Below are 13,775 nucleotides of genomic sequence, written 5' to 3'. Positions count from 1 at the left end.
AATTTCTTCCGGAAGGTTTATGTATATAATACGTGTATTTTATATTTATAGAAAGTAGAGAAAAGTCGAAGTTTTGTAAACAAGTCGCAAAATATATATCTTCGTGTGCTTACATTACTAACGCTGGCTAAACCTTGTGAGATACATCAAAATAATGTACTACGGAATTTTATATATAAGGCCTACAGAAAAGTCCGCGATAGTGTATTTATTTATTTAAGGAGAAAACACAGATACAGACAGGAATTAAAAGATAATTTTATAAAACAATAACTTGAAAATTCGCCTGCATCCTAACTATTTCTCACGGATTGACTTGGTAAATAACAATTTAAAATATTTTTTTAATTATTGTATGCCTATCTCCTAAAGGGTTCCATGACATTTCATCAAAATGACAATTAAACACACGTTTAAAAAGTGATATAGAGTCATTAAAAGTGACTCAAACGACTGTCATCTAAAAACTGCGCTTCCAAAATGGCCGAAACTTTGGTGAGTAACTGTCAAAAGATGCACAACTATATTCACTAGCTTTTATTGACGAGTACCGCCATCTTGGCGTTGAGGTCGGAAACTTTTCAGACCACCCTCGTATATGTATCTTATATGTGCCTAACAAGTATACTCGTGGGAGATTCCATGCACTTTTTTATGATCCGAAAGCGAGGACTTGCGCCAATCAACAAAGCGACCCAACTGCTTAACGATTCTGCATTGACCATCGACATTTTCAACAACACTTACAGACAATTCAGCAACCATATTTTTACAAACTAACTAATCAATTATTAATTGGGGAATTATTGCTTGGGGAGGAGCAACCGACTCCGCTATCAATTACATATAAATCGCACAGAAAACGATCTTAAAGGTAATACTAAAAAAACATAGACTGACTGATACAGACCAAATATTCAACACCTGTGACGTACTAGATATACGCCAATTATACGTTAAAACACTAGATACTAAACTACATTTTTGACAAAAAAAAACAAATTTCAACGTACACAAAATAACACTAACAGACCAGTTAGACAAGCGTACAAAGATAACACAAAAACTCCGACAGTAAATTCAAGCTTTGGACAAAGACACTACCACCATGCTATAAAAGCTTTCAACAGTGTAAAACTTGAAATTAAAATTAAGGAAAATAAAAATAAATCCACACACAAAATTACAAAATGGATTAAAGAACAAAAAAGACAATATTACCAAAATGTCACAGCATAAAATGAAAATAAAACCTACACGTAACACACAAAACCAATATAAACACACATCACTCACAAACACACAAGATTATATTTTGAATGTTTTATTTTCTCTTTTAATGTATTATGTAGATTATTCACGGGTAAGCCACCCAGTGAGGCCAACATTACTGGATAACTTACCGAAATGTAAAAAATATTATACCAAAATTAAAAAAAATAAAAAAAATCATAACTCTGTTTCCCCGCAGGGGTAGGCAGAGAGGACGGACAACTCATGCCAAACAACTCGGTCATACACTTCTCGCCTCATTCACATTCATACATACTCTTACATATATTGTTCTGACTCTTGACATGGCCCGACTCGAGTATCTGATTCACTTGATCGTGTCAGGTCTTCCTCGGGCGTCCCCGACTTCTGCTACCATGCATGTCACAAAATAGTAAAACTGATCCCGTGACTTATTTACACTTACATGTACCTCATTTTTTTCGTAATATATTGGTATGTAACCGTTTTATGGAGAACTTGACTGAAAATATATACAAATAATATAATACTTTACATTTTTTGAGTGAACACCGCACAAGAGACCCAACTTCTCCCAATCATTCGAAAAAATTGCAAAATTATCTAGCGAGTACCTTACCTACGTGTCACATGCCTAAGTGATGTTTTTATTATTAGTTTTATGTACGTAAATAACAAGCTAAACTTACTGGCGTTGCCCGGACTTGATTGTGCTTTAAAGGGTGGTGGTTTTTCTAATACTCATGTTGACAGTGACCTTCATCTTGTTTTGAACGTTAACTGTGCAAAATTTTATCAATATCGGAATAAAACTGTAGATTTGTATAAAATAACAAAGACACGCTGTCACAGACATATTCTGTATTCCATTATCTATGTTAAACGAGATATTTACAAGTCTATATATTTACAAGTATTTTATTTACAAGTTTATATATATATGTGTATAGATAGATAGATGAGATTTGTAAATATCTCGGTTGTAACATAGATAATGGAAATTATGGCAATGGGCCATGTACCATTATTAGAAGGAAATCAACGCGTGTCTTTAATATCGTTAACCCATACTACTGCAAATCATTAAAATCAAATCAAATCAAAAATTATTTATTGTAAAATTAAAATTACAAAAGGTATAGCTTATGGGTAGACCCCATTTCTTCCAGCTAACCACATTTATTTAATTACAATGTTTATACACATAAAATAACAATATACCAATGAAAAAATAAAAAAATACAAATATATATACCAATAAAAATAGGTGTTTCATTTACGTGAGGTATTCACTCAACGTGTAGTGACATTTATTAACAAGGAAAGTGTTTAGTAACGTTTTGAATTTGTGTGTATCTTGTATTTGTTTAATGTTATGTGGAAGGTTGTTATATACTTTAATGGCCATGTAGTATGGTCCTTTTTGGAATATTGTTTTGTTTGCTTTTGGTATTAGTAAGTTTTCTGTGAGCCTTGTAGCGTATTTATGTGTTGAGTTTTTTAGTGGGAACTTGTCTGTAGATGATCGCACTAACATGCATAACTCCAATATATATATGTCTGTGACTGTCAGTATTTTCAGATTTTTAAACATAGGTCTACATGAGTCTAAACGATCAGAGTTTGTAATTTTTCTTATGCATCTCTTTTGTATGATGAAAACATCTTTAGCGTTTACCGAGTTTCCCCAAAAAATAATACCGTATTTTATTATTGAGTATACATAACCATAGTATGCGGCTATTACTGATTCGGTGTTTAATATTTTTCTTAAGGTATCATTAAGAAAAATATTATTAATATTTTATTTTATTTGTTATCATTCTTTACCATACATCCATACTTTGTTTCCCCCTACACACCATACGTATAACTTTTATTGCATTGCCGCTTTGATAGTCTGTGGTCATATATCGACGACAGTCAGCACGTTACCGTGCCATATCTCACAATGTTTCTATTATCTTTGGTCACACGCACACGACACTCACATATTCCTTCACATTCGTACACCGTCTCGTACATAATCTTCTAACTCTTGTATTTGATTCAACTATAACATTAGTTTTATTTTCAGACGCCGCTCTATTCCTCGGGCAGGTAGGCGGGGGCGGGTCCGCCCAAGGCCTGCCGCCCTTCCTGGAGACCATCGAGGAGGAGACGCCGGAGCAGCTGAGATCCGAAGACTCCTCTCCGGCTAGCAGTCCGCCGCCCTCGCCCACGGGATGGGCGGCGGACAGCGACGCGGACTCCGTAGTGCATGTCGCCAAGGGCGGGAAAGGTAACCCTCTTAGTCAATCATTATTTTTTAGACGTTTCCTTTTTGCTGAGGATCGTGATCCCCGTTCCAATTTCGCACACCCTACACGGAGAAAAATGATCCTGCATGCGATCTTCCTGATAAAATGTCATTCAGAATATATCGAGAAGACGTGTACATTTCCTAATAGATTATGACGGAATGCTACAGTATAAGTATTCAGTATCAATATCAGTATTTGTATGAACACGTAATCCGCCGTCCTCACAAAACATTTGACTGATACTTTGTTAGAAACTTTTCACAATTCATTCTTTATTGGCCCGCAGTCCCATTTTTAACAGGAAAACAAATAATCTGACCAGATTTTTAATAAATTCCGGAAATAGCTGATACTTAATCACTCCAACATATCAGTGATCTTCCTCTGTTTCTCGAAAGGTTCGAGATCTAGGTTTGACCAGAAACGTGTTCAATGTGTAGGATACGCAGTAGTACAGTTGATAGCCTATTCAAATATAACATTGTCATCAAATAGCCAATCAGTGTCATTTTGTTTTTTTGACACTTGAAAGTTCCTTGTGAAACGTCGATTTTAGTTCAGTTTCAGCATCCTATCAAATTGTGATCAGCTGGCTTAGGAGGAAGCTACAATAAAAAAATGTGTATATTCTTGGTATACCTTATATCGTAGGTAATAGGCATTAAAATCGCTTAACAAACGGAGTCTGAAACGTTCCATTTCAAGCAAAAAACTGTTTGTTATTTATTTTGTAAATAATTTTATAAGAAAGCAAAAAAGTTAATCAACTCTTACATATAATCTTAGGTATAATACTGTATTTTTAAAAAATTGTTTCTTTTTTGCGTTCATACATTTCTATTGAAAAAAATATTTTTTAGTAGTTTGCATTTATATTTTTTATTTAGTAATTTTTATTTTATTTGTATTCTACTCAAGCGAAGCGATAGGAAAACCTTCAATTTATCTAAAGCATATTTTTTGGTATTCATAATGTACACTAATTCGTTATAAAGATTAATCAAAATAGTGATTTGGCATTGATTCGCCTTAACAACATGGCAGTTGTGCTTTTCCACTGGTCAAAATTGGTTAAAAATAACAAAACAAAAATTGTATTGCAAACATGTAATAGGTACTTACGTAAAGTATGTAGATCTAAAGTTTTAAATTTCAAACTAATTTAAGAAATAAACATTGCTGTTTTTTTATATCATTGAAGAAGAAGATAGATCTTATTAATAAATCTAAAAGGAACATGAATCAGAACAAGATACAGAAAAATAATAAAGGTTTAAATATTATAATGCCTGCGTTATTTGGTCCATTCTATCATGTTCACATTAATCATATCGAATCCATACAGCATCGCGTCTTAAGGGGAATGGCTTGGAGGTAAGGGCTAGAAAGGCGATTACTCGTACGATGAACTTGAAGTAAAATTAAATCTTTCTTCTTTCGAAAACTTAGGAAGGGCTTTGATCTCTACTGCATTTTCAAAATTATTAACAGTATGATTGACTCACTTACTTTGTTGCAACTCATCCCTTCCCGTAGGTAGACTCAGAAATAATGATTTGCTTTTCCTCAATCAACACTCCACAGATTATGGATACCATTCACCAATATCCAGAAAGGTCAGACTTGTTTACTCGAGTCAGGAGCTTGAATTTTTTGGTGTAAGCCTAAATGATTGTTGTCAGTATTACGCAAGTAATATTTTGTATTGATATGGCAGAAGTCGTGTACTCCATCAAAACCTTGTTCCTGTCTTGACTTGACATTATCTCTATTGTTTTTGTGCCCTGTTTATATCATAGCATCTTTTATTGTCCTTGTATTAACTTCGTGTAATATGTAATGTGTTGTAATTGGACTTGGTCCGTTAGTAAATAAATAAATAATGAAAAATAACAACATTGTAAAATCGTAGATCAGATGAGATATAAAATAATTAGGTCCCAATGGCCGAGTGGTTAGAGGCGTTATCCCGATAAGACGGAGATCCTGGGTTCCACTCCAATTGAGACCGTTATCTTATTATTTATTCTGCATCTTGTTCTTTTTCTTGTTTCGCTTAGATTTATTGGTATCGTCTTATTCTTCAATGATAAATTACATTGATCATTTAAAATTGTTTTATTTGTCTATTGTTAATTAACTAAGCAATGTAACTATTTCTGTTATAGAACAGGTGTTTGCATTTTGTTTTCAGTCTGGCGAAAAACCCGTTTTAAAATTATGGGAAACACTGGTAATCGCACATAACCAAACATAACACACTAGCTGTGCAAAAAAGGGTATAATAAAGACGTAACACAACACGGAACAGTATTGGCATGTTCCACATTGTTCAGTAGCCGGTACTGGAGTATACACATAACAAACCATTAGCGGAACATAAAGCACATTGTTAAGACTTGCGTGTTAACTCTCTTGTCGGCCTCGGTGATTATTCCGATCCGTGCTTTTCTGACCGCGAATATTGCGAACAGATTATTCCGCACGCGATGATTCCGCACATGGAAAACTTTTAACACAACGGGGGTTTAGGATTAGGATCACAGTGGCCTTACTACTAATCCTAAAAACTGGTGTTTTATGTTAAGCTTGGTTTCGGTAATTTCATAATTATATTACTTAGTGCCACGTAGCTCCATCTCGTACGTACCGTCGGGCATACAGTTGTACACATGAGCATTCCAATCTATAGTTGTGTTTACCTCAAAACAACGTTTTTATAGGTAGACCCATGTGATCCTAAACTCTCGACAGTATAATGTCGTTTGGGATGGGATGTGAAATTATTCAGAACAACGAAAAAACACAACACGTGGTATTATCAGTATTGTCCCTAAAAGCGATGTAACATATTGTACACTTTGCGAAGCTTAGTGTGAAATTACTATTTTCAATTAATCTTTACTACAAATCGGTTTACATTATGAATACCAAAAAGTAGGCTTTGCACAAATTGAAGCTGTTTCTAATGTTTCGCTTGAGTAGAATTAAATTAAATTGGTAATTACTTGATAAAAAATGTTTTTTTTTTTATTTTTTTTATTTTTTTTTTTATTTAATATCAAAATAATATACAAAAATCAAAAAGTCCCAATAAACTACTTTAAAGTAGTTTGTCATTGGGTGCTTTTAACTTAAAACAGATTATATCAAATGTATACATTCATATCATGAGAGGTGTAATACAATAAAAATAAAAACAAAAAACAATTAAAGCGTATGCAGTTAGAAATAGTTTGTATTAGAGTCTAGTACAAACTATTTCTTTCAGCTAGCCAATTTTTCAACAAAAAATTTCTTTTTATATTTGTACATTTTTTGATTTCTGCAGGTAACATATTTAAACAATTTGGTATCATGTAGTCTAGCGTTCTTTTTCCATATTTGTTTACATGCTTTGGTACGATTAGTCCTTCATTTAATGTAAATCGAGTATTGTAAGTGTGTTCCAGCCTATTTATGTACATAGGGCTATTTATGTGCTGAAAAATTATTTTATACCACATAATTGCTCTTACCGAGAGGATTTTCAGATTTTGATAAAGGTGTGGAACATTATGCCTTTGTTCATATAAACTTTTATGAGCTAATAATTTAACAAGAGAATTTTGAACTGCTTGAACATGATTTATATTTGTTTTAGAGGAAAATCCCCAAGCTGTAATTCCATACCTTATGATAGATTCAGCTAGTGATAAATAAATTATTCGAAGTGTGCATATTGGAACATAAAATTTTAATTTATATAATCTACTAATAATAGATCTCAGTCGTTCACAGACTTTATTTATCTGTAAATCCCATTTGAAAAAACAATCAATAATAACACCTAAATAAACATATTTTTTAACCAGTTCAATATTTTCACATGTACACAACGCAGGGATACCAACATGTAGGCAATCTGAATTGTGTGTTTTAATTTCGGGTATAATAGTATTTACCTTGGCATTGGGTGATCTAATGTGTATCAATTTAGTTTTTTTTGCATTTATGATTAGGCCAGAGTCGTGAGACCATTTTAAAAGTTCAATGTAATCTTTTTGTAAAAGTTCAATACATAATTGCAAATCACTGCAAGAAAACACCAATGCAGTATCATCCGCGTACACAAAGTGTTTTACATGTTTAAAAATAAATTTAATAAAAGATACATAAATTATATATAAAATAGGACCTAATATGGAACCTTGAGGAACACCTGCTAAGATTTTTCTTTTTTTACTTAATGTGTTCAAAAGCTTTATTTGCATGCACCTGTTGTTCAAATAATTTTCAAATAGTTTTAGAAGTTTCCCTCTTATTCCTATGATTTCTAGTATTTTCAACAATTTTTTATGGTTAATAGTGTCAAATGCCTTGGAATAATCTATAAATAAGACTAATACATGATGTTTATTATTTAAATTATTATTTATCAAGCTGGCAAACTTTTGAAGTAGCACTTCAGTGCCCTTTTTTTTTTGGAATCCATATTGGTTAGTATCAATAATAGAAAAATCTTCCAAATATTTTATTAATTTAATTTGAATGTATTTTTCAAGAATTTTTTCGAGTGATGGCAAAATACTGATTGGTCTATAATTACCCAAAATGCTGTGATCACCTCCTTTATAAATGGGTCTGATAATACTACATTTTAAATCATCTGGAATTTTTGCTTCAAATAAGATTCTGTTTACAAAATGGGTTATAATTGGACCTAATGTTAATATATGTTTTTTAATATCGCTCATTCTGATATTATCGATTCCAGGAGAAGAGCTTTTAAGTTGCTTCACAATGTTTTCTATATCAGCAATTTTAGCCCTAGGTAGGTACATGCTTTGAGGCATCTCCTCTGGTTCAAACCCAGTTGTCCTGTGATTACATTTATGTAACATATTGCAAACATTGTCAGAGAAATAATCAACAAAGTCATTTGTTACGCTTTCTTCGGTCCGACCTTTCATCAAATATTTGGATGCAACTTGGTCACAATCATTTTTACATTTCTTTCCTAAAATTTGATTACATTCGTCCCATGTTTTTTTTGAGTCTTGAAATATATTTTTGAATTTATCATTATAGTATGAGGTTTTTAATTTTATTAACAATTTATTTAAAATATTTCGAAAACACTTATATTCTTTTTCATAGTATTTGTTTGATTTGATTCATGTTTTTTTTTCTTTCGAATAAAATTATACACAATATAATTTTTTTTAAACACACTTTTGCACTATAATCGACTCAATTTTCCAAGCAATTTTTATGCCTATCATATAAAATATCTCTTTTTTTCATTTTTTTTATACTGTAATTGTTACATTATCATCTAAATGTATGTGTACAAACTATATGCAAACATGTAAAAAATTATTGTCAAATAAACGTTTTTATTATTATTATTATTATTATTATTATTATCTAGCGATTCCGTTCATTCAATTTTTCTATTGACTTGCCTACCAATGGACAGTGGACAATATCAGCGGGAACATAACAAGTCGATCGGTTTAATTGTTGGCAGATGAATCATCTAAATGCGTTTAAGATTGACGATTGATTTTATTCTTTAATTTCATTCATTTAACATATATATCCAGCTATCAATAAAAACACCCTAATATAATAGAACTTCCTTCTTCTTCTGGCGTTAGTAAGATTAGATTGTTAATATTAATTTTAGTTGTAAGTTGCTAAATATGTAAATACTCGGATATATGTCGCTAAGATAGTAGTTATAGGCCTTAGTCGTAAATCACTAGATATAAGTCTTAGAGATAAGTCAGTAGTTCTAGTATTAACTATTTAAGAAATATATTTGTACAGCACCCTTGAGGTGATTTCTCACGAAAACGGCGCTATATAAATTAGCCGAATATTATTATTATAAGGCATATAATATAAAGTTATTGATATAAGGCATTCTAAAAATATACCAATTTTTTATTTGATTATTTGGTACTAGCTTGAGGGAACTTTACGCGAGTTTTTAGAAATTTCATGTAGACAGAGATCTACCTCTTGTTTTGTAGGTCAAAAATGAAAAATTTAATCAATATCGGAATAAAGCCGTAGATATGCATAAAAATCAAATCCAAAGTGCCCGCCAAGTCGCCGCCTGCTACAGACACTCTTCGTAAGTGCATATGGATTGATTTTGTATTTGAACATACTCGGAAAAAATTATTGCGAATTGAATTGCAATAAAATAATAACATTAGTGAATATCGAACGAAGATATTCTTCGGCAAAATTGGTCGGAATTATGTTCGAAGTTTTCAATCTGCGCAATAATCTGTATCTGGAATAATCTGTGTGTGGAATAGTCTGAGTGAGGAATAATTTGTGCGCAATATTCGTGATAGGAATAATCCGCACACCCTCTCTTTTCACTAGCCACTGCGGTAGCCACAAGTGTGTTTATATTCGTCTACTAGTTTGTTATTTCATTTTACCAACACACTCCATAGCCACAGGTGGTGGTACAATCTATTTCTACATTGTTCCCCTCCATAGTCCATGCGGGCCGAATCTGTTAATCTAACTACATTAGTTTTGTCTTGTTTGACTTTTGGGTTATTGTGTCGTGTTTAGCTTCCTCCTTTTCGTAAAACCAACATTTCGGATTCTAAATTGTTAATTATTTTATTTAGGAGTAATCATTCAAGTTAATCATCGTTAACAGTGATTGTACAGATTCGTCTATGCCGATTTGAAAAATAACGGAAAAGGCTAATTTACATATTTAAGACCGTTCAATTTGTAGATTTCAGACAGGCTTGAAATTGATTATCTGTTTTGAAATGTTTTGATAAAATTATGCAATAATTCAACAGCAACAGATTAATTTTAAAATTGTCTTCATTTTATTAGTAACATCATTAATAAGAATAGCTGTGTTGTTTATGTTCTCCTTCGTAAGACAATGTTTTATACCGGCTCGCAGTGTTCTCATTCAGGAGTGAAGAGCAGAATGTAGAACGATGTAGGCTTCCTGGTGTGGCAATGAAGCGGTGGTCACAAAGAATTGTCGTCCTAATTAATATTGATAAGGTGTTAGTGATTTGAAATGGCCTCTATATTAAGGCGAGCTCCATAAGCATACAACGCGGCTCGACACCAAACAATATTATGCGCGATTGGTTTGTGAGATTCTTTAAATTATATCATGCTCAGTTGTTGTTTTGACTTTGACCGATGTGTTGTTAATTTCGCTGTCTGTTTGCAGAAGAATGCGACAGCGGATCAGAAAGAGACTTCTTGTGTCCGGCCAAAAGGAGAAGACCGAATCAACTGAGACCAGAATGCCCTCCCAGTCCTACAGACTCTACCAGCTTCCTTAGTCTATCCCGGAGTTCCAGCTTGGCTCAGTTCGAGAGCCTCGAACAGTCTTGCCAACAGCCTGATGGGTCGGCTTCCCCGTCTCCGCTCTCTCTCCTAAGCCTCGACTCTTTAGACCGTCTCAGAGGATCTGAAGTCTACCCGGACAGTCTGGAGAACTCCTCAGATTCAGACAGGAACAGTTCGTCTTCGCAAGAGTCCGCATACAGAGTTCCGGTCAACGGTTTCAGTGATTTGCCAGAAGGACATTTTAAAGACAGAAGTTTGCCTGAAGAAGGTTTCGGTGATCAGACTTATGTGGTAGCAACGCAAAAGGAAAGTGAAAACAGGAATCTCAATGCGTTTTTCAATTGTGACGATGAGACGAGATATTGGAACGTTCAAGAAGACGCCGTTAATGGTGAATCTGGGTCCAGCGAGTTTTCAAGTGCTAGAAGCAGCGACAGCGATCGCACTTTACACGAAGTACAAATCCCCACGGAGATTCCACCCCTGAAGTACAACTTTAAGTCCTGTCGAAGCCTAGACGCCCTGTCGTCCTTTGAGAATCTAGACGCGGCGAAAATAGATAACGCTTACTCGAGCGTGCCGACTTCTGTGAAGCGGCAGGCGGGCGGCCAGTACTCCGCCGAGAACCTCAGCGAGGACAGCGGCTACTCGGACCACTTCTGCAACTTCCTCAGGATGAAGTCCAAGTCCATCCCCAATGTGAACGAGTACCGGCCCGTCAGCGCGGAGGACGCGGCCGCCAACAACTCCCTGAAGCGCAAGAGCGAGCACAACCTGCCGTCCATGTTCGCAGCCGCCGCCAAGTGTCTCAAGAAGAGCGACGCGTTCGTGCCGGCGGCGACGGCGGCGTCACCGGATGTCGCGAGCGTCGCGCTTGTGACGGGGGCGGGGACGGCGGTGGCGGGGGGCGGCGGCTCGCCCAGAATAAACACTCGCCTCTCCTCCGCCCGCCCCTCGTCCAGTCTGCCCGACCTGCGCTCGCGGCCCGCCATATCTGAATTTGAAAAGTATTTCGACCCGAAACAGGGCAGAAACACTTTCCCGAGGTCTTTCGCCGACAAGTTGGCCCGCCTGCTGGACGAGGAATTAGTGTTCGACGCGAGTGACGCTAATCTGTACAGTGTGTCGAGTGTTCCCAAAGACCTTAATCTCTGTGACGTGCCCGAAGGGCCGGCTTCTCTAGGTGACAACTGGAGTTTCGGTTCAGAGCGCGCAGTGTCGTCGGTCGCCGCGAAGAACTACGACCTCGGCGATCTGAACTATCCGTCGCGATCGCAGAAGACAGTGCATGAAGTGACGTTCAAACAGTCGTTTCGCGTAAGTGAGAGCTTCACTACCAGTGTCGCGGACTTGACAGTGTTAGACTACCGTACGGAATCGGACGGCACGACGAAGAATGTTATGAAAAAGTTTACCAACAGGACCGCCGAGAAAACTAACAAGATGCCTAGGAACCTACCCTCCACGAGGGAGATGAGCGTGGAGTCTGACTCCACGACAGAATCAGAAAAGATCTTCTTGAGTGAGATGCAGAAGACAATGAAAGAGCTGAGCGAACAGTCTAAAAAGACACTTCAAAAATCGTTAGAGAACTGCAATTTCGACAGGGACATATCAATAATGACAAATAAACGCCTGCACTCGGCGCTCAACCCATTTGACGACGTCATCGCGGAGTTGGAGAAGAAGCAAGCCAGATCGAAGACTCTAACAGCGAAGAACACAAAAGAGCCGTCACCTCCCGCGTACGAATTCAACTTCTACGGAAATGAGACTGACCCACCCTACTACAGAAGGCAACATTATAACGTGTCCAATTCAAACACTGAAACCTCGAGTCCTGACGTTTCGGACACTTTTGTTCCTAGTTTATTCTACCATTCCACGCCGATGAAGGGCACTGACAAAGTACAATCTACTCCGAACCTGAATGCATTTAACCAAGACGATAATGATAATATGATGTATGCTAACAATGCACCCAAAGAGGAACTTAGATCTTCGATGCAGCATGTTCCGTTGAAGAATGAATTCAAACCGGTTGGGATTTTGGGGTCTAAATCTCAGGGGCTTTCAGGATCCAGTGGCTCCAAAGGAGTTCACTTTTGTCCGGTGGTCTCTGAAGTCAGCTGGAGAGAGAGAAGCTACTCGGAGGACTCTGCCAACGAAGTCTCAAGTTCGTCATCTTCCTACTGCAGGTGAGATTCTACCTAAACCTTAATTGTCCTCTTTTTGCCTAACCTGACAACCTAACTCTTAATCATCCTAACCTAACCTTGAATATCAACTTGTTGCCTCGAATAAAAACCAAGCGGTCTTTTGTTTGTTTCGTAAATATGTCACCAATGAAATTAACTGCCAAATTTACTGTAGATCTTGCCATTACCTGTAAATTATTGAAGTGAGAGTAATTTTCTTTTTTCTTTTTTCGCATTTCACGCAAAACTCTTTAAAATTTGTCACCTTCAATAGACTGTTCACTCGTTCAAACCATGCGTTGTATGTTGTAGGTTTTAAAAAAAATCAATTAATCATATCTGAATCTATCTATCAATTAACAGACAAAGGTGAGACATTATATTATTATATAAATGATTAATTTTGAAAGACAGCCAAATAAAACAAGTGTCTCAAATACATGCGATTGTTATTTATAAATAGGTTCATAAAACAACAATAGATTAATTCTTATCAAAGTCAATATAACAATTCTTATCATATGACTATGAATCGAATTAAATTAGTTCTACTAATAAATAACTCTACTTAACCTACAAATTATTTACACAAAGGGAAGCAATAAAAACTTGAAAAAACGTGAAAATTGGCTTTACCAATTAGTAACATTATTTGAGAAGCTTTTTCACAAAGACATATCCA

General features: G+C 35.5%; 1 protein-coding gene across 3 annotated transcripts in view; it reads left to right on the top strand.

The window, feature by feature from the left end:
• LOC149414820 (uncharacterized) overlaps window positions 1-13,775 on the top strand; it is a 399,189-nt gene that overhangs the window by 162,584 nt on the left and 222,830 nt on the right. For all 3 annotated transcript variants that reach the window (XM_089642875.1, XM_089642874.1, XM_089642877.1), the window contains 2 exons: window positions 3,332-3,535; window positions 10,774-13,093. In XM_089642875.1, the coding sequence (XP_089499001.1) occupies window positions 3,332-3,535; window positions 10,774-13,093 (2,524 nt within the window). The remainder of the gene's footprint in view (window positions 1-3,331; window positions 3,536-10,773; window positions 13,094-13,775) is intronic.

The sequence above is a fragment of the Hesperophylax consimilis genome, chromosome 19, assembly GCF_061612785.1.
Source record: "Hesperophylax consimilis isolate HC1 chromosome 19, BYU_Hcon_1.0, whole genome shotgun sequence".
Lineage (NCBI taxonomy): Eukaryota > Metazoa > Arthropoda > Insecta > Trichoptera > Limnephilidae > Hesperophylax > Hesperophylax consimilis.
Note: the sequence above shows the minus strand (reverse complement) of the source record. Positions and strands in the feature narration are given on the sequence as shown.